The 22178-nt window shown below is 37.4% G+C and overlaps 1 protein-coding gene across 22 annotated transcripts in view; it reads left to right on the top strand.

The window, feature by feature from the left end:
* LOC140126346 (protocadherin gamma-C5-like) overlaps positions 1 to 22178 on the top strand; it is a 431655-nt gene that overhangs the window by 169910 nt on the left and 239567 nt on the right. For 2 of the 22 annotated variants that reach the window (XM_072145692.1, XM_072145686.1), the window contains exon 1: positions 17414 to 20029. The exons of 18 other annotated variants lie outside the window; for them this stretch is intronic. In XM_072145692.1, the coding sequence (XP_072001793.1) occupies positions 17594 to 20029 (2436 nt within the window). In that variant the 5' untranslated portion in view covers positions 17414 to 17593. Of the gene's footprint in view, positions 1 to 6029; positions 8560 to 10967; positions 13458 to 17413; positions 20030 to 22178 lie in introns of those variants that run through there. 2 more of the 22 variants (XM_072145705.1, XM_072145708.1) reach the window with 2 other exon arrangements.

Below are 22178 nucleotides of genomic sequence, written 5' to 3'. Positions count from 1 at the left end.
GAAAGCACTAGACAGAGAAAAGCAAAGTACTTATGACTTAATTCTAACTGCTTCAGACGGTGGAACTCCTCCTAAAACCGGGACTGCCCTAATAAAGATTGTAGTTCAGGATGTTAATGATAACTTCCCTAAATTCAGTAAAGACATCTATGAAATTAGTATAAATGAAAATGTTCCCATTGGATTTCTGGTTCTCCAACTGAATGCCGTAGATGAAGATGAAGGTTCCAATGCACAAATTAGATATTCATTTAGTGATGTTCTTGAAAAAATCCATAGAATTTTTAGTTTAGATCCAATGAATGGAACTATTACAGTTACTGGAAATATTGACTATGAAAGCACAGAAAAATATGAGTTGACTGTGGAAGCTATAGATGGGGGTAACCTTGCTGCCCACTGCAAGATCTATATTGATGTAATTGACATAAATGACAATGCACCGGATGTAACAGTCACATCTCTAGTCACAACAATTCCAGAGGATTCTCCACCAGGGACAATTATTACACTTGTCAATGTCCATGACCTAGACAGCAAAGAGAATGCTGAAGTGACCTGTGGACTTTCTGAAAATATACCATTTCAATTAATATCCACCTCTGGAAATTATTATAAATTGGTAACAACAACTTTTGTTGATAGAGAGAAAATTTCTGATTATAACATAACCATTACAGCTATGGATCATGGATCTCCTCAGCTATCCACCAATAAGACCATTCATCTGAATATTTCTGATGTCAATGACAATTCACCTTTCTTTGATGTACAAAATTATGTTGTCTATGTGCAAGAAAACAACCCACAAGGGACTTCTATATATCGGATCCATGCTTCGGATAACGATATTAATGAAAATGCTAAAATTTCATACTCTGTGCTTAGTAATACCATAGATGATATCCCAGTGTCCTCTTATTTTTCCATAAACTCAATGACTGGGGTTCTCTATGCCCAGAGATCCTTTGACTATGAACAGTTGCGGGAATTCCAGTTCCAGGTGATGGCTAAAGACAGTGCATCTCCTCCTCTAAGCAGTAATGTCACAGTGAGGATATGTATCATTGATAAGAATGATAATGCTCCTAAGATTCTCTACCCATCACCAGACACTGAGGGATCGGCATTATTTGAGTTTATTCCTCACTCTGCTGAAAAAGGTTATCTAGTCACCAAAGTGATTGCAGTGGACGCTGACTCTGGACACAATGCCTGGCTCTCCTATCACTTACTGCAAGTTCCTGATCCAACATTATTCACCATCGACCAATATACTGGAGAAATCAGGATTGGACAAGATATTCCAGACGCAGAATCTTTGAGACGAAAAGTTGTGGTCCTAGTCAAAGATAATGGAGTCCCATCTCTGTCATCTACAGTTACTTTGAGTTTAGTCGTGGCAGAAAATTTTCAACAACTTATACCAGAGATAAAACATCAACCTATTAATTCCGATTTATCATCTAATACAACATTCTACCTAGTTGTTTCAATTGCTCTGATTTCTATCTTGTTCATTGTAAGTGTAGTGATTATAGTGATATCAAAATTCAGAAAAACTAACCTTCCACCAACCTTTGGAGCTTTCAGCCACAATGTGTATCCTCAGTTCACCCTGGGATGTCCTTCTGAGATCAGTGATACAAGTTTACCTTTCCCATTCTCATATGATGTGTGTGTGACTCTGGACTCAAAGCAGAATGAAATTGCTTATCTGAAACCGGTACAGAACGTACCCACAGACAATCTCATAGACACAGATGATTCAGCTGTTGCAAAGGATCAATTGGACAGGCTGTCAGAAAATACTGTCCTACTGGTAAGTGAAATAGCTTACTAAATTTATATAATTTCAGATTGAGTATTAAAAGTATTGAGCTACTTGAATGAAAAGCCTCACAGTGTAGCAACATCAGAGTGCAATTTCTGCTAAACTAACTTTCTCCTTAGACCCAGCTTCTCCAACTTCTCTTCAGTGGCCGACCACTCTACTGTGTAAAGACCCTGCTTTGTGAATCAGTTCAAACACATGGGGCTCCTTCATTTGTGGCTCATGTACCATGCAGCTTATACTTTTTTAAGCACTGGACAGTGTATGTGTGTATTTCCAATTAGAGATTGTGTTAAAGAAGAAGGCTAAGTGCCCTTCTACACTCGCGAGTGTGATGCAATGAACTCGCATCACACTCGCAACACGTGCTGCCTGGATCGCACGGCCCGAACGCTGCAAACCGGAACTAAACTGACATGCTGAGTTCTAAACTCTCACAAGTGTAGAAGGGGCCTAAGTTACTCAATTGCACTGCACTTTTTCCTGAATTTGAGATCAGTAACTCTAACTGGATGCAACTCCTATTTCAGTTCCCATTCAGGGACAGATAATCCTCTACTATCCTATATATGTCTTTCTTTAGCCAGAATTGATTGTTTTATGAATTGCAGTCTTCAGGGGTTCTGGTCATTATGTTTTTTTGAACTGGTTTTATGAGGTATTGAACTTTTTAATTGTTTTCAAATTAAAGGGGTATTCCCATCTGGACATTTACAATTAATTTAATTCATTTGCCATTTGTAAACATTTCTTCAATTGGATGTCATTAAAAAAATGTTTCCGTGTGAAGATAATTTCTCATAAATGTAGTAGTTTTGTCCCTTAGAAACGAGATAGCTTCCTCAGATACGACCACCTCAGATTTTGGCAGCAGTGGCCAGACATGCGCTATTGAGCCCTGCCTGACCACCTGGCTTCAGCGATCATTACCACAGGATGGCTGTGGAACATGCAGTAACTCCCGGACATTTTATATATAAAAACCTTTTGTTTCTCAGTGCAATCCCTCCAGCAGAGGTGGCCGTATCCGAGGAAGCTATCTCGTTTCTAAGGGGCAAAATCACTACATTTATGAGAAATTATCTTCACTTAGGAACATTTTTTTTAATAACATCTTATTGAAAAAATGTTTATATATGGCAGATTAATGAAACAGAATGTAAATGCCCAGACGAGAATACCCCTTTAAGTTGAGAAGTGAAAAATCTGTTGTGGATGCAGTATTATGGTCAATGTAAAATTGTTTTTTTTTTTTTCTGGCAAGCTCTTCATTTAAAGTAGACAGTGTAGTAGTAGTGTATTAACAAAATAGTTTCCTGGTGAGAAATGTGGCAGCGAAACTATTGAAAACTACCGGACAATATAACTCATGTTATAACAATGTTAATGTAATTTTGTGCTGAAGGTGTAGAGGTTGCAAGTTCACATTTCCCACTGTCCACACTTCTGTAAACTGTACTGATGGGCAGTGGGATGAAAACTGTAGCCTGGCATCTCCACCACACCTTTTGCTTCATCATTCTTTTACCTGTACCCCACTTCCATTCCCTGTCTCTGGAAAGACAAACTAGTTCCTGGATAAAAACATTTAGTGACCACTGCTGTTAAACATCAAATGTGGCTCAGAACTCCACAAAGTAATTTACATGAAATTGATAACTTATTAAATAGTATCTTATTACAATTTAAAACTGCTGAAAAGTGAAGTAACTGTTGCAACTGTTTATTTAACTTGTTAAGTTTATTCCTGCTACATCTTTATAAAAAATAATTGAATAAAAACTTAAAAGGATTTTCCTATGAAGACAAAATAGGCCCTATCCACGGGATAAGGCCTAACTTGCTGATCAGTGGGGGTCTTAGTGCTGAAACCTCTACAGATCATTCTGCTACATTAACCTCTATTTAGCCGACGGAGATCGCCGAGCGTGGCGCTCGGCAATTTCTGTCAGCTCCATAGATTAATGGAGCAGAACAGTCATGCGCGGCCGTCTGCTCCATTAGCCTGAGGAGCGGTGAGGAGTCCGTCTCAGCACTTACACCCCCACTGATCAGCAAGTTAGTCTTCTTTGGAAAACCCCTTTAAGATGTAAAACTATTTTAAAAAATGAAGGGATTAAACGAGTTATCCAACGACATACAAGTTAGGTGCTAACTTGCTGATCGGTGGGGTCTCAGAGATGGTACCCGCACAGATTATGAGAATGGGGGGGTCTGTTGTACCCCAGTCATAGGCCGAGATGAAAAGAGCAGCCATTCGCCCCATAAAAGATACATGTCACCCCATAAAAGCATAAACAATTAGAACATAATTAGTATGTATGATGTAGATTTGTGAATCCACTTTTTGCTTCTGCTTACGTTTTTTTTTACTATAAGTGTACTGAGTTTAGCAAAAAGTTATAATAAGAAGAATAATAGTAATAATAATTATCATATAGATATTACATTTATATTACAATTATATAAAGATCTTCAGCTACACTAAGTCCCATATTGGAAAAGGGAAACCAACCTTACACAGCGCAGAGCTGTGTAAAACAAAATTTACTTAAGGACTGAGAAATCATGAACATACACAAATCCTTGTAACAGTGAGAGCATGCTAAAATTAGAAAAAGATTCTTTATTTTAAATTTACAAAGAATATGTACATGGATAGGACTATCCCATTCCAGATGCAGTTCTCACAAACTTTATTTGTATACTTGACAAGTTCTAAAACAGAAAAAATAAATTATTAAGCAATATCCTTAAAAATACTAAAAATATTTCACTTAAACTTCGGAAAGAGAGTCGGCTATGCAAGCTAAGTATAGGGAAACTGCTACAACTGCCAATATTGCAAATAACATTTAATTTGAAATCTATAATGAATCCAAAAGGTTTCAAACTGCCCAATTTGTGCATCCATTGCAACTCTTTTTTCTTACGAATTCTCGATCACCACCTCTCTGTGGAGGGGGTCTATAATTCTGAATTTTAATAATCCCTCAGAATGGCCAATTTCCTTAAAGTGTTTGGATACTGGTAAATCCTTAATACCCTTATGTATGGTGTAACTACGTTGATTCAGTTGTGTTTTTAAGTCCCGTATTGTTTTCCCAATGTATAATAATTGACAAGGGCAAGACAGTAGATATATATCACACAGTCACTATTGAAGGTCATCTGATGTCTGATATTATAGATAACCCCTTTATGTACAAAGGAGCTGCCTTTTATCATATATGAACAATCTACACACGAAAGGCATGAAAAGCAACCTTTTTTGTCTGTTTTTTATAACCTAAATGAGCCCTTACCACCTGATCCCCAAGATTTGTACTCTGTCTGTATGAAAGTAAGGTTGGATTCTTAAATGCAGGGATACAGGGATATCCAAAGGGTCATGAGATAAAATAGACCAATGTTTACGTATAATACGAGCTTTCTCCCCATGGTGGAAATGAGAGGGTTTCAGGTTGAATGACATGGGCAATGATTAAAAGGAAACCTCCAGCTCACCTAGATCCACGGCTATGCCTTTTCATGCATAAATCCTCCTCTCTGCTGGGCAACACTTCTAATCAAAAAACTTAACGGATAAAGCTTTTTGCTAAATAAAACCGGCTTCATGGCATCTACAGGTAAAATACAGGTGTGTAGGTCAAAATCAACCCGTTTCTAGCACTGTTATGTTATTGACCAATAAAGGTGGTTTTATTGTGTAAGAAAGCTGGATCCGTAAAGTTTTTTTAATGATGGGACCCCTTGACACTGTGGGCCCATAGCTGCTGCTATGGCTGCTATCACGTTAGTTACGCCCTTGGTGCTGACTTGTTTGTCCACAGTATTGGGAGTCAACCACCTGAGGTATGAGCTGATTATTAAAGCTACAACCTTTTAACTGAATTGTTAAAAATGTGTGTTAAAGCTAAGCTAAATGGATTCATATGTCTAGCATTTATTTCCCCCAAAGAACATACATATGATTAGAGTTACATAAAGCAAACCACTGCGCCTTTTTTTCTATTTATATTATGAAAACAGTCTATCTGGTTGCACTTTCTAAAATAATAAAGCAGAAACAGTGTTGCTGCAGTACCTTAGGTGGACTCTAAGTGCCAGTGTTTGACTGTGTATTGGAAATCAGCTCTCAGAGCCCTCAGTACCTGCTATAGTTTCATTGTCAAAACGTGTGGCAGAAAACACATTTCTATATATCCTTTGCAACTGGATTTATCCTGCTGATACATTTGTGCATGTTATGTTCTGCTCGTGGAATATACTAAAAGAAACTACAAATAAGAAATATATCTTCTGACATGGATAAGAAGATAGACTATCATGGAAAATGGACAATGAGATGGCAAGTAGCTATATTTCTTCTCTCTCTTTTACAAGGACATATCAGGGCTCAGCTTCATTACTCAATACTCGAGGAACTAAAGCAGGGGTCAATAGTAGGAAACGTAGCAAATGATCTAGGATTGAAAACAAAGGAATTACAATTAAGAAATTTTCATATATTTTCAAGGGGAAATACTCAATATTTTAATATTAACTTAGAGAATGGAGAATTGTATGTAGCTGAACAGATAGACAGGGAGATTCTCTGTGGGACAAAACTAAATTGTCTTATTAGCTTTGAAGCCGTGATTGAAAATCCTTTACATTTATATACAATTAAAATACAGATTGAGGATGTAAATGATAATCCTCCAAGTTTCTCTGAAAATATCTTTGACACTGCAATCAGTGAGTCAGCTCTACCTGGCATACGTCTGGCATTGGGAGTAGCACAGGATCCTGATATTGGGATAAATTCTATACAGGACTACAAGATCAATGAAAATGAATACTTCTCATTGGGAATCAAAGTGACAAAAGATGGAATTAAACATCCTGAACTGATTTTAGAGAAACCACTAGATAGAGAGCAGCAGAGTATTTACAGTCTAATCTTAACAGCATTAGATGGGGGTACCCCTCCAAAAACTGGTACTTCCCTCATAAGAATCATCATCCAAGATGTTAATGATAATTTCCCAAAATTTAGCAAAGACTTTTATGAAATAAGTTTAAATGAAAATGTCCCCAGCGGATTTCTGGTTCTTCAGTTAAATGCTGTTGATGAAGATGAAGGCTCAAATGCGAATGTAACATATTTTTTTCGAGACATTCCTGAAAGTATCTATTCCACGTTTAGAATAGATTCTGTAAGTGGAAGCATCACAGTAACTTCAGAAATAGACTATGAGGTCACAGAAAGATATGAGTTGACTGTGGAAGCTAAAGATGGGGGTAACCTTGCTGCCCACTGTAAGATCTATATTGATGTAATTGACATAAATGACAATGCACCAGAAATAACAGTCACATCTCTAGTCACAACAATCCCAGAGGATTCTCCACCGGGGACAATTATTACACTTGTCAATGTCCATGACCTAGATAGCAAAGAAAATGGTGAAGTTACTTGTGAACTTTCTGAAAATGTACAATTTCAATTAATATCCACCTCTGGAAATTATTTTAAATTGGTAACGACAACTTATGTTGATAGAGAGAAAATTTCTGGCTATAATATAACCATTATAGCTACGGATCATGGATTTCCACAACTATCTACCAATAAGACCATTCATCTGAATATTTCTGATGTGAATGACAATTCCCCTTTCTTTGATATGGAGAATTATGTTGTCTATTTGCAAGAAAACAACCTGCAAGGGACTTCTATATATCGGATCCATGCTTCGGATAATGATATTAGTGAAAATGCAAAAATTTCATACTCTGTTCTTAGTAATACCATAGATGATATCCCGGTGTCCTCTTATTTTTCCATAAACTCAATGACTGGGGTTCTCTATGCCCAGAGATCCTTTGACTATGAACAGTTGCAGGAATTCCAGTTCCAGGTGATGGCTAAAGACAGTGGATCTCCTCCTCTAAGCAGTAATGTCACAGTCAGGATATGTATCATTGATAAGAATGATAACGCTCCTAAGATTCTCTACCCATCACCAGACACTGAGGGATCGGCATTATTTGAGTTTATTCCTCACTCTGCTGAGAAAGGTTATCTAGTCACCAAAGTGATTGCAGTGGACGCTGACTCTGGACACAATGCCTGGCTCTCCTATCATTTGGTGCAGGTTCAAGAACCATTTTTATTTACCATTGGCCAGCGCAGTGGTGAAATCAGGATCAGCAGAGATCTCCCAGACACGGAATCTTTGAGGCAAAAAGTTGTGGTTCTAGTCAAAGATAACGGAGTGCCATCTCTGTCATCTACAGTTACTTTGAGCTTAGTTGTGGCAGAAAATTTTCAACAAGTTATACCAGAGATAAAACATCAACCTATTAATTCCAATTTATCATCTAGTACAACATTCTACCTAGTTGTTTCAATTGCTCTGATTTCTCTCTTGTTCATTGTAAGCGTAGTGATTATAGTGATCTCAAAATTGAGGAAAACAAACATTCCAACAACATTTGGAAATTTTAGCCACAATGTATACCCTCAGTTCACCCTGGGATGTCCCTCTGAGATCAGTGATACAAGTTTACCTTTCCCATTCTCATATGATGTGTGTGTGACTCTGGACTCAAAGCAGAATGAAATTGCTTATCTGAAACCAGTGCAGAACATCCCCACAGACAACCTCATAGACACTGATGATTCAGCTGTTGCAAAGGATCAATCAGACAAGCTACCAGAAAATACAGTAACACAGGTAAGTGATATAATGTCAGAATATAGTCACCATTGTAGTAGAAATATTGAAAAAAGGAATCAAACTACTAGATCAAACTTACAAAAACATGGTTGCAACTAAAGTATAGCAGCTAGTATAAACCAATAATACTGAAATAGTCACGAGCGTTATAAAAAACTTTGAATAAAGCAAATCAAATGATAAATCAAATATTTGATCACCCAAGCAAATAGGGCAAATAGGAAAAAATTATACAATTTACCATCCATTTGATTGGTCATATTTCAATAGTTAAAACTTTGAGTGCTTTGTTAAGCTATCTCTCAGCCGTGTCATTGGCCAGCTATAAAGCCTTTTGTGCATGGATTTATCTGTTGACTCAACTGTGCGTTTATTCTAATTGACCTGGTTAAGAGTAATCTACCGTTTGCTTTATTTTCTGACCAACCTTTGGTTCCTGCTTTTGTACTGTGTTACAGTCTAGTTGTTAAATAGGTTTCCTCTAAATACCAGTTTATTTACTAACTTGTTTATGTAAAACTCTCTTGGTTCTTCATGACTTGCAGACCTTGACTTTTGGCTTTTCCTTCTACCTCTACAACACATAATTTAGTGTGGTGAAACTCTCCCAGTAGGGGACCATCATCTAGGGCAATTTTCAGGTATAGTATGGAGGTGGGGAGTTAGTACTAGTGCTCACTCTCCCTTTGACCTGACAAACATGCTTAAAAACTTGATTTATGGACTATGATATATCTGAGAGGTCATCTAATTGCATATCTACTCTTGGTATCATTAATGGGGTTGTCAGCTCCTCCGGCAATCCCTTTCTCCCATGGCATCAACAACCATGTGCATGCCACAGCAGGAGTTTTAGGCTGTAAAGGCGTGTACACTGTTGACTTCACATCGCGGACAGCGCCACAGCTGTCCCCTGACCACATCGCCAGAATAGGTGATTTTCAGCTCTTATTCTTACCTTACAAAGCCAGATCACAGATGTGACAGGGTTTTTGATGTCATTGGGGGAAGTTTTTGCATTCCTGGGAAACTGTATTGAGCTTTTTTAGGAGAATGACAATAGTATATAATATCAATATGGTTAACTGTATATTATTATTTTTATTAGAGCTTTTATTTAGACTAAGACAAGCTTAAATTGTAACATTTATGTATAAACTTTGTAAGTCTGCTGGACAACAAAGTAGCAGTGCCTTGTTAGTTTAGTGATGTTAAATACTTTTTTTTTGACTAACCAGAAATATATATGGAGCACAAAAAGCTCAGACAAGTTTACAAATGAACAACTAATAGAAGAAGACAATGGGGCTTATTTACTAAGGGTCTGTGGCTCGCACTTACGTCAGATTTTAGAGATTTTCGCTGTGACAGGTATTTAACTGGGGATTTTGTCACGCGTGTTTCTTGGATTTCATGCGACAAAAATCGGGGGGCTGTTGTAGGACGATCTGGCTGATTCGGACTGAGCGTGGGATTTAATATTCAAATTGTGTCGCAACGGGTAAGTTAATGTACCCCAATATATATGGAATGATAAACCAAGATAAACAAGGTGATACATTAGGATAAACCAAGATAATAAAACTTTTGTGACAAATGGAAGGGTCATTGGCGCAATGGATTAGGAGAGTAGGGATCTCCTAAGCGCTCCAGCATATGATATTCCCTCCACTCCTGGTACCTGCCAGATTTATCAGGAGGCTCCGGCGGGCTGCGCCACTGAGGCAGTTCTACACCAGGTCTGGCTTGGACTACAATTGCATCGTAACCTGCACCTGAACGGGGACAGTCTTTATCTTGTGTTCCACTTCGCCACAGGTGAAACCCCCTTCATGACCTCCACACCCACTTAGCATGGAGGTGGTGAAAGACGGGAAATAGGCTCCATATTTGTGACTATTTCAGGGCTTGTATGCCAGATTTCATGGGTACTAGCCAGATAAACAGTTAGTTCATGTAATGAGCCATTAATCCAGGTGCAACATTGTGTCATTGATGGGAATGTTGTGGTTTTGTTTTTTTATTCATTTGTTTATTTTTAAATGGCACTAGTGAGAACAGAGATTTCACTAGTGAATTCAGAGTAAAGTTTGTGGGATTTGAGCATCACTAAACATAATCTTATCTATATCTGACAGCTAAAACGTCCTAGACTGAAATGCCTTGAGTTCATTTAATTTAGTTTTATTTAATTTAAGAAGTTTTTTCTTTTAAATAGATCATTTTCACAGTATAAGATTTTTTTACTCTTTAAATAACTAGATATTTTCCAACATCTCTTTAGTTACATTCTGCGAGCAGTTCCCTAAATTGAACTCAGTGTGGCACTGTTGACCAAGAAGGGAAAAATAAATAATACTGCTGCACAAAGAAGGTACATTGCTAAGACACTGCACAGCTAGGACAGAAAGGAAACCGACACCTTACTCCACCTCACTTCTGTCTTTGCAATTTTCATCAAAAAGAAACATCAGGAATATTTATACAAGATAGAGGCAAGAATGACACAGATTATTCAATGGAGGACAATAGAATGGCAAGTAATCTTTTTCTATCTTCCATTTCTGTGTTTACCTTCTTCTGGTCAAGTTGAATACTCAATATTAGAAGAAATGAGACAGGGATCAGTAGTGGGAAACATTGCTAAGGATTTGGGTTTTAGTACTAAAGAATTAGCTATTAGGAAATTGCAATTTGCTTCCTACATCAAGAAGCATTATTTCAATATCAGCTTGGAGAATGGAGATCTTTATGTCAGTGAGAGAATTGATAGAGAGGTGATTTGTGGGGAAGAAGAGACCTGTGTTCTTCATCTGGAGATATTGGCTATAAACCCTGTGAATGTGTTTCATGTCAATGTTGATGTTCAGGACATCAATGACAACTCACCAAGTTTTTCGAAGAATGTTTTTGAAGTGGGAATTAGTGAAGCAGCTTTTGTAGGTACTCATGTTGCTTTGGGTAATGCACGAGATCCTGATCTAGGTAAAAATTCTCTCCAGGGTTACACCTTAAGTCCTAACCAGCATTTTAAATTAGGGGAAAGAATAAATGCAGAAGGAATAAAATATCCGGAACTTGTTCTCGAAAAATCGGTGGATCGGGAGAAACAAAGCATGTATGAGCTGACCTTAACTGCACTTGATGGAGGAACTCCTATAAAAAGTGGAACTGCCTTGATTAGAATTGTCGTTCTGGATAGTAATGATAATTTTCCCAAGTTTAGTCAGGATACTTACCGAGTCACAATTTCTGAAAATATATCTGTTAGTTCTGATGTTCTTCATGTCAATGCTACAGATGAAGATGAGGGCACCAATGCACAAATTACCTATTCATTCAGTCACATTCCTAAAAACGCTGTGGAAAAATTTGCCCTAGACCCTCATAACGGAGAGATTACAACAACTGGAGAACTGGATTATGAAGTAACTAAAAGTTATGAAATGACAGTGGAGGCTAAAGATGGTGGTGGGCTTGTTTCCCATTGCACTGTATTGATACAGATAAGTGATGTCAATGACAACAAACCTGAAATTATTCTTGCATCACCAATGACATCAATCCCTGAGGATTCTGCACCTGGAACACTCATTGCATTAATCAACGTTAATGATCTGGACTCAGAACAGAATGGAGAAGTTACTTGTGAAATAACAGAAATACCAGAACTTATGTTAATTCCATCATCGCACAACTATTACAAACTTGTAACTGCAAGTCAGCTAGATAGAGAAGCAAAATCTGACTATAATGTAACTTTTATGGCGGTAGATCATGGGTCGCCCACAATGTCAGCTAGGAAAATTATTCATGTCAGTGTTTCAGATGTGAATGACAATGCCCCTCTCTTTGATAAGACAATTTATAATATTTATGTCCCAGAGTATAATCAACCAGGTTCCTCCTTATATACTATCCATGCAACAGACCTAGATGATAAGGAAAATGCACAGATAACATACTCCATTATACAGAGTGATATTGAGAATATTCCAGTTTCTTCATATGTTTCCATAAACTCAATGACTGGGGTTCTCTATGCCCAGAGATCCTTTGACTATGAACAGTTGTGGGAATTCCAGTTCCAGGTGATGGCTAAAGACAGTGGATCTCCTCCTCTAAGCAGTAATGTCACAGTGAGGATATGTATCATTGATAAGAATGATAATGCTCCTAAGATTCTCTACCCATCACCAGACACCGAGGGATCGGCATTATTTGAGTTTATTCCTCACTCTGCTGAGAAAGGTTATCTAGTCACCAAAGTGATTGCAGTGGACGCTGACTCTGGACACAATGCCTGGCTCTCCTATCACTTACTACAAGTTCCTGATCCAACATTATTCACTATTGGCCAATACACTGGGGAAATCAGGATTGGACGCGAATTTCAAGACCTAGATTCTTTGAGACAAAAAGTTGTGGTTCTAGTGAAGGATAACGGAGTTCCCTCATTATCATCTACTGTTACATTAACTTTGGTCGTAGCCGAGAACTTTCAAGAAATTTCACCTGAGATAAGACGTCAACCAAGTAACTCTGACTCTTCATCTAATCTAACATTTTACCTGTTAGTTTCCATTGCTTTTATTTCACTGTTATTTGTTGTGACTGTGATAGTCATAATAATTTTAAAGTGCAGAAAAACACACTACCCAACTACTCTTGGAGCATATAGTAGGAATGTGTATCCTCAGTTCACCCTGGGATGTCCCTCTGAGATCAGTGATACAAGTTTACCTTTCCCATTCTCATATGATGTGTGTGTGACTCTGGACTCCAAGCAGAATGAAATTGCTTATCTGAAGCCAGTGCAGAACGTCCCCACAGACAATCTCATAGACACTGATGACACATTGATGAACAATCCTCCGTCAGTTAGTTCAGCACAGGTAAGACAATTATATGACGTTTGATAACATGCATACTGTCATCTAAGTACTGTAGCGAACCCCGCATGCTGCCGTAAGACAAATGATGACTCTTTAAGGGGGTTGTGTGGGAGTAAAAGCAACAAAACCAAACGATAAGACATGTTTTTTATATATATATTTATTACTCACCTTTTATATCAATCTTTGCTCCACTGTCAATGTCCTGTAGCTTTGTCAGCTATGAGATGCCTTGCATCCCATGGCTGCTGGGGACACTGACCTAAGTGGTCCTGTGCTATATGTTACTTTTTCACTACTAAAGTGGATGGAATGGATGTACAGAATGTCTTAGCTATAGGGAATAAAGAAAAAAACTGCAGGGATCGCAGGAACTTTGGCATAGAAACGTAGGGCGAGTAATGGTTGTTTTATAAGCTGTACTATTTCCTGCTGCTTGGTTAACTTCATAACCTTCCATTCCACCATTTTACAGATTTGTCCCTTTCAAGTGTAGACTTTTTTATATTGTAAATGAAAAGCAATGTAATATTCCTATACATCATTTAAAATCAATGTCACTTGCTCATCATATTAACCAAACTATAGGATTTTATGATACAAAATGCAGTAACAATGTGGTTACTTTGAAAGGTTGTAGAAAGAGCTTTATAACTGACAAAAAGGAAATATACAATTTATAAAGAATTATAAGATAATAAAAGTAATACTTTTGTACTATATTCTATACTATATATTTATTTCTCCATATTAGTCTAAATGAGTACACAGTCCAACTTATTGTCACTTATGATTATAGCTCAACTTCACCTGCACTTTCCAATCTGTATTACAGCAAATATGAAAAGTGGTACCAACTACATGAATAAAACATAACATTTAATAATATTTTCATATGTTAATTCTCAGAAGTTATACCGGACATACCATTGTTCTGTACATAATACCATATAACTATTCAGTGCTCCCATATATGGTTCAATACGCGACATATTTTTACATGATGAGTTGCCTTACCCTGATTCAGACGAACCATTAATTTCCTTTACTCAGGCACACCACACTATGTTGTGTGGGGGGGGGGGGGTACTGAGACTATAATACCCCTACCTTCACCCCAGTATAAATCTATATGGCTCCATTTTCTTTATAACCGGGCAGAAATTCCAGGGACATCAATAACGTCCAGGTTTACACAGAAGAATGAGTGCACGCCTCCACCATTGTGGACAAAAACATGTGAGTGCTAAACCTGATTTAACCACCCAATGTCATTTGTAAATTACTCACAACAATCCCATCTGAGGAGTCGGTGCTAGACGAAACGAGTCAGGGAAGTGATGGGGGGCACAAGAGGGGAAGGAACAATCATGGTACTGCGCTTGTAATGGCGGGAGTTATATAGTTGGGTGACGGTAGGGGTAGTATACCCCATCAATCGACACTCTATGATGTGCCTGAGTAAAGGAAATTAATGGTTTGTCTGAATCAGGGTAAGGAAACTCATCGTATGTACAGTATATGTCTGCGCATTGATGCATATATGGGACTGCTGAATAGTTATATTCTAATGTGTACAGAGCAATGGTATGTCCAGTGTTACTGCTGAGAATAAACATTCTTTAGGCAGTCTTTTAGAGGAGGGAAAGATTTCCCCTATTGTTATGTTTTTCTAATGTAGCTGGTACCACTTGTCATATTTTCTGTTCAGTCCCTTCCTTCTGAAAGCAGGAGAATGAGAGAACATCGGTAGCTGGCATTTATTTGCAGCTGCGAAGTCAAGAGTGTCTCCTGAGTTATGAAGCTTTTCTTATATGGACATATACATTACCAGCGAAACAAGGACAGTGTACCCTAAACGGAGGCTGGTGATGGATGCCATACAGTTGCTTCTAATGGTGTCTGCTGAGCATAAACTACTCTCTTCAGAAGGAAGGAGGATGGAAAAGTATAGTCTACTACACTTTTTTATTCATTGTGTCCTGCTGGATGTGAAGTCTACTGATGGAGGCAAAAAAGGATGTACTAGTTCAGCTTTTACTCTGGAGGATTTCCTGCTGTACATGTTAAACGTGTCCAGAAAAACACAATGTGAATTTACCTTTAGTGGTTTATGTACTGTTAATGCTTCCTTCTGGTATTTCTCTGGACCTCAAACCACTATACAGATGTATCATATCTTCTCATCTCCCTATGTTCATAGACAAGGGATGACCAGCTTTAAAAAAAAAAAAAAAAAAAAAAAAAGCAGTTTGACTAAACTGTTTTTGTACAAAATAGATGCAAAACATATTGTAGAAAAGAAAACTTCTATATTTGTTGATAATTATTATAGATTCCCTAATGATCTAATGGTCTTCTCTTGAGGTGTTTTAACATAGTTTATAGTGTAGGCTATTCCTGAAGAAATATGTAGAGAGAATAATGAAACAAAATGTGAAAAGTGAGATGAGTTTATACCAGTGCTATAATGGTCACCAATTTTCCAAAAATCAAGTAGAAGTAAATACAAGTGTCTATGGAATATATCTTATCATGAGAGGTATTCACATTTGTAGCCTAGAAAGAGGAAAGCTGCTCAATAACGAAGACTACGAGTTATATTATTTTGAAAAAAAGGGGTATTTCTCATGTGCGCACTGTACTACTAATTTATTCAAGTGCACTTTAATATCTCTTTTTGATAGTTGTTTTCTATTGAGTGGTTTATCAAGGTCTGTACTGGCGCACTAGCCTTGCACTAGGAATTGTGACTTTTCCACTCTTTACGGCAACTTCACACCAAGTGGACAGGGGGGAACATGGAGCTCATTATCTATGGATTTTGCAAGTTCCTAACACAGATTATAGCACAATTCTATGCCAGAATCGGAATGGCATATAATTGATCTGGTGGAGCCTCTTATTGTGTCCGATGTGACTTGTGGGTGGAAGAACATGATGGCAGGGCCTTGCGTAAAATTGATCTGGTAATGCAGTTTTGTGCCGGATAAACTAAGAGGCCAGAGCCTCTTAGCCTTAGTACAAACCCTAAGGAGATACAATCACGTTTCTTCGAAAGTAGTTGGGGCAGATCTCCAGACCTTTTGAAATGATTAGTTCCTTAGGGCTTCTTTATTTGGATATTATGTTGCCCTTTAAAACATTTCCAAGACATGTATTTACTCTATACAATTTCTTTAAAATACTGTTGGCTTTTTAAAGTTTTGTTACTTGTAGTCAGTCTTGGAAGAAATCTGAAATGATCATATCAGATGGAGCAGAAATATTTTGTATGTTATTCTGTAGGATTATCTGAGATTGCTGCCTACTCAGTCCCTTTTTTAACAACATTGCAACAGACGGGGCTCGAGCATTTGGTACCCACGTGTTCTTGGAAAAAGATCAAAAGCGGTCTTGGATTCATTTTAGTTTATACAAAACTGTGTAAATAGATTATTTTCTGCATTGTCACATTAAAGAAGATTACAGTTTTATCATGTCTTCAGTCCAGTAAAATGTGCCTTAAGTATTTTTTTTTCCAAAGGAGTAATATCTCTTCCAAGATTTGCATATCTCCATGGTAGAGTTAGAAATGTATAATTACAATATGTCAAGCGCTCGATTTTCTTTTTATGGTAGGGACGATCTTGTTAACTGTATCAAGGATCCATCTGCCGTAGGGGAAATATTGTGGATATATATTTAAAATATAGTGTATAAATGTATGATGGCGGCGGATTTCTGCATTCGCCTGTGTTACAGCAGGATTGTGGCTTATGTTCATAAATGGAGATTGGAAGATACGAGTTGTTCTGTACTTACTGATGCTATGATATTAGTACGTATTGTAATGCCAGAGCAGTTTTAGTCATTGGAAGAGTGGGAGTAACTCTTAACCAATAATCTAGAGAGTTAACACATAATATCTGCTTTTGCTGTCTTCCTTCTCTCCACCCCCGTCAGTGAGTCACCCTCCCTCTCTCACTTTGATCAGTAGGAATAACAAAGCTATGCAAAGTCGCCTCGATAAAAGGATCAGTTAGTAAGGATTTAATTTGCATTATTGGATTAATCCAGACTGGAGGATGATTTGGGATTTCATCTAACTACCTGGCATCTTCTACCTATCATTCTCAAGGAGAACTTTCATTAAAATGGACTTTAAGAAGCAATGGAATGCTTGGATATGGCAAGTAATATATGTTTCCTTTATTGGATATTGGGGAAGGGTCTGTGCTCAGTTACACTATACTATTGTGGAGGAATCTGAGCCTGGGACACTTGTAGGAAATGTGGCTCATGATCTGGGACTGAATGCTGAACAGATTTTTGAGCGGAGACTGAGACTGGGATCAGAAGAAAGCAGGAGATATTTTGTATTTCGACTAGAGACTGGGGATCTGCTACTGAATGAAAAGATAGACCGAGAAAGCCTGTGTGGTCTCAGCTCAAGCTGCATGTTGCCTGTGGAACTAATTATAGAGAAGCCCTTAGAGTTATTTCGTTTGTTTATTGAGGTTTTGGACATTAATGATAATTCGCCGCATTTTGTCAATAATGAAAGATTAATAAAAATAGCTGAACTTGCAGCGCCAGGGTTAAGGTTCCCTTTAGAGAACGCCATTGATGAAGATGTAGGCACTAATGCTGTCAATTCATATGAAATGAGCCCAAGCCAATACTTTTCACTGAATGTCAAGCAATTAAAAGATGGAAAGCTTTTTCCAGAATTAGTATTAGAAAGTGCTTTAGATCGGGAGGAAATAGCTGAACATAAGCTTATACTGACTGCGTTAGACGGTGGCCATCCAGTTAGATCAGGGACAACAAAAATAACTGTGCAGGTCTTGGACAACAATGATAATCCTCCAACATTTGATCAGTCTGTCTATAAGATTAGTTTATTAGAAAATATTGTTTCAGGCACATTATTAATTAAACTTAATGCTACTGATTTGGACGAGGGTCCAAACAGTGAAATTGAGTATTCTCTAGAAGACCACAGCATGAATTCAGTGGGGAAATTGTTTAAGCTTGATCCATATACTGGAGAGATTCATGTGCAAGGTAGGATTGATTTTGAAGATTCTAGTTTTTATGAAATTTATGTAAGAGCAAGAGATAAAGGTGTTCCTGTTATGGAAGGACACTGTGTCATTCAAGTAGAAATTGAAGATTCCAATGATAATGCTCCTGAGGTGTATGTGACTTCCCTTGAAAACTCAATTCCAGAAAATACACCTACTGGCACAGTGGTAGGACTGTTTAATATAATTGATCGTGATTCTGGAAGGAATGGAGAAGTACATGTAGAATTACCAGCAGGAATTCCTTTTAAATTCAAATCATTTGAAAATCACTATTCTTTAATCACAGATGGTGTTTTAGATAGAGAATTGAAACCCCAGTACACCATATACTTAGTCGCCACTGATTTAGGCTTGCCACCAATGAACACAAAAAGAACAATTGTACTCAACATCTCAGATGTCAACGATAATCCTCCAGTTTTTTCTCATCATTATTTCAATGCCTACATATATGAGAATAACGTTCCTGGAATTTTACTTTGCTCTTTATTTGCTACTGATGCAGATGAAGGAGAAAATGCCAAACTTAAGTTTTCTGTATCAGAAACCTACATTGCAGGTTCTCCAGTATCTTCCTACCTATATATAAATGAAAATAGTGGCAAAGTTTATGCTCAGAGGTCCTTCAATTATGAGCATATACAACTCCTAGAAGTTAAAGTTTTTGTAGAAGATGCCGGGTTTCCAAAATTGAAAACGAATGCCACACTGTATATATTTATACTAGATCAAAATGATAACCATCCAAAAATTCTATACCCTGTTTTGACTAGAGAGGCTATTGAGCATCAAAGGATATCACGTCCGGTATCTGCGGGGTATTTAATCACCAAAGTAACAGCTGTAGATGCAGATTCAGGTTATAATGCATGGCTTTCTTATAGCATCTTAGAGTCATCTGATCCTTCTATGTTTAAAGTGGCTCCACATACAGGGGAAATCAGAATGATGCGCAGTTTGCTTGAGTCTGATGAAAGCTTGTACACCATTTTGGTTTTGGTTAAAGACAATGGCCATCCAGCCTTATCAAGTACAGCTACAATCTATGTTTCCTTTGAAGAGGTGGTTCATGATGAAACTCCTAAGTCACAAGACTATCAGACTGCTTACACCGAACCATCAGATATGACATTATACTTGATCATATCCCTTGTTGCTGTCAGTACAGTCTCAGTCATTACATTCATTGTTCTGACAGTAAGATGTTTAAGGACAAGTAATGACCAAAGTATCTGCAAGTGCTTTGGTGGATCGGAAAGGAATGAATTCCAGTGTCACCACCAACCAACTCTACAGCTGACTTCAGATGGAACCTTAAAATATATGGAGGTTAAGACCTTGACTAGACCTACAAATCAGTGTTATAGTACCTGCATTTCACCAGCATTAGAAAGAACCGATTTCACATTCTTAAGACCTTTGGATTTTCCTCAGCTAAAGGATATTCTGAATGATGAGGAGTCCTTCTCCATAAACAGTGAGTTCAGCGATGTGATTCAGGTGAGGAACCTTGATGATAATTCCTTTACTGAAGTTTGATTGAAAAATTAATACAAATCTGCAGAAACTCAGTTACATATTTTTATGATAAATTATATGATTAAATATACAGTGTTTATCTAGAATGTTCTCGTAATATATGTGGCTTATTTTGTCTTTCTTTTGTCCATTAATGCTAAATTTTTCATCCTAGCCATGTTGTTTATGTTAAGAAAAAATAATTTGCATATGAACATGCATATTTATATGAAACTTCAAAGTCAACTGTTTTCTCCATTAGCGCTTCATAAGGTTTGCTACTAGCACTTCTCCAAACACCCTGAAGACATGTTTCATATCTTATGTGACTCCATGCCACAGGCTGGTTTTGTGCTTTAAGCGAGAAGATACAATGACATGATAGCTCCGACAACTTGCCATTAATGACGTGGTAGATTTCATTACTATCTATTTTATATTAGGATATGATACTTCTATATTAGATGATGATATTCCTACCAGTACAGGCAGTCCCCGGGTTACGTACAAGATAGGGTCTGGAGGTTTGTTCTTAAGTTGAATTTGTATGTTTAAGTCGAAACTGTATATTTTATAATGGAAGTTCTACACAATTTTTTTTCTTTTGCCCCAGTGACAATTGGAGTTTCAAAATTTTTGGTGTAATTGGACCAAGAATTATCAATAAAGCTTCATTACAGACACCTTACAGCTGATCATTGCAGTCTGGGACTATAGTAAAGCAGCCAGAGAGCTTCACCAGAGGTCACAGGGGGCAGAGGGGTCCGTCTGTAACTATGGGTCGTCTGTAAGTCGGGTGTCCTTAAGTAGGGGACCGCCTGTAGATGACTTCTTGACTAATTATATGATATTACCAACATGACTTTAGAGTGAAATTCTGAAAAGATGCAATTAGTTGCTGTTCCAGGCATTATAGGGACAGCAAGATGATTTAATTATGTTCCAGTGTAAGTTAAGTATCCTGAAACATTGCATCAAAGCAAATTTAAAATTATACAAAACAAAATGACCCAACATGGGGGGAGGTTTATAAATAATAATAGTGGTATTACTTAGCTGTTCTGTCTCTCAACAGGCCAGTCTTTCAGTTTCAGCTTGTTTCTATGTTGTAACATCAATGACCACACTAGTTAACCAATTAATGCCACGTGCAACCACAGGCCAGGGATTGGCTGCTTTAGAACCTCATTGCTTAGGTTTACAGGCATGTAGAGGGGCAATGAAGGGATAGAGGAAATGCTTCCTAATGGCAGTTTATGAAAATCTGTTAAGATTAGGGGGTTATTTTGCATGACGGGTTCTCTTTAATTTATTTATTTACAATTGTTCACTGTAATTATGTTTATTGCACAAAAAAAAAATATGAGTATGTATCCCACTTAGGACATGTCTTACTTTTTTTTCACTTCACACACTCCCCCTGGCTTAGAGAATCATACTCTAAGCATGAGTCTTTTATGGATGTTTACCATACAAAATTTAAGAATTAAAGGAAATCTTCCACCAGGAACAAGGATTGTAAACCGAGCACACTGACATACTGGTGTGTACCCCCTCTTGCTGGATTTGCTCTTTTTAGCTCATTATGCACTGGTTTTTAAGATTATACAAATGAGCCTAATTGTCTCTGGGCTCCATAGGTGTCAATTGCATCATTTTTAAAGCTTTTTTTCTTTAAAACAAGGGCATAGGAAGCTTAAAAAAGAGCAGATCCTGATAGATGGGGCGCACACAAGTATGTCAGTGTGCTTGGTTTACAATCCTTGATCTTGGTGATAGATGTTCTTTAAACATATTTGTTAGCCATGGAATTGTGAAGCCCTATAGAACATAATTTCTACTATATTTCTACAATATTCAATTATAGAGAATATTTAACTTTAGAATATAGGGAATATAGTCATATTTTTAATCAAAGGAACAAGTGGATGATAAATGAGCGGAATGGATATTTCACTCTGAAAGACAAAAGGATCAAGTGATGTTGTGTAAAGATACCAGCTGCTTCCTAAATATATATAAAGAGAAAGTAACTAAAATTGATCTCTAAGCCTAGAAAGTAAGATTTTTAACACAAATGACAGTAAGAATCAGGAGAGATTTATAGACCGAAAAAGTTTACATTACTTTA

This window comes from Engystomops pustulosus, chromosome 4 (genome assembly GCF_040894005.1).
Source record: "Engystomops pustulosus chromosome 4, aEngPut4.maternal, whole genome shotgun sequence".
In the NCBI taxonomy this organism is placed as follows: Eukaryota; Metazoa; Chordata; class Amphibia; order Anura; family Leptodactylidae; genus Engystomops; species Engystomops pustulosus.
Note: the sequence above shows the minus strand (reverse complement) of the source record. Positions and strands in the feature narration are given on the sequence as shown.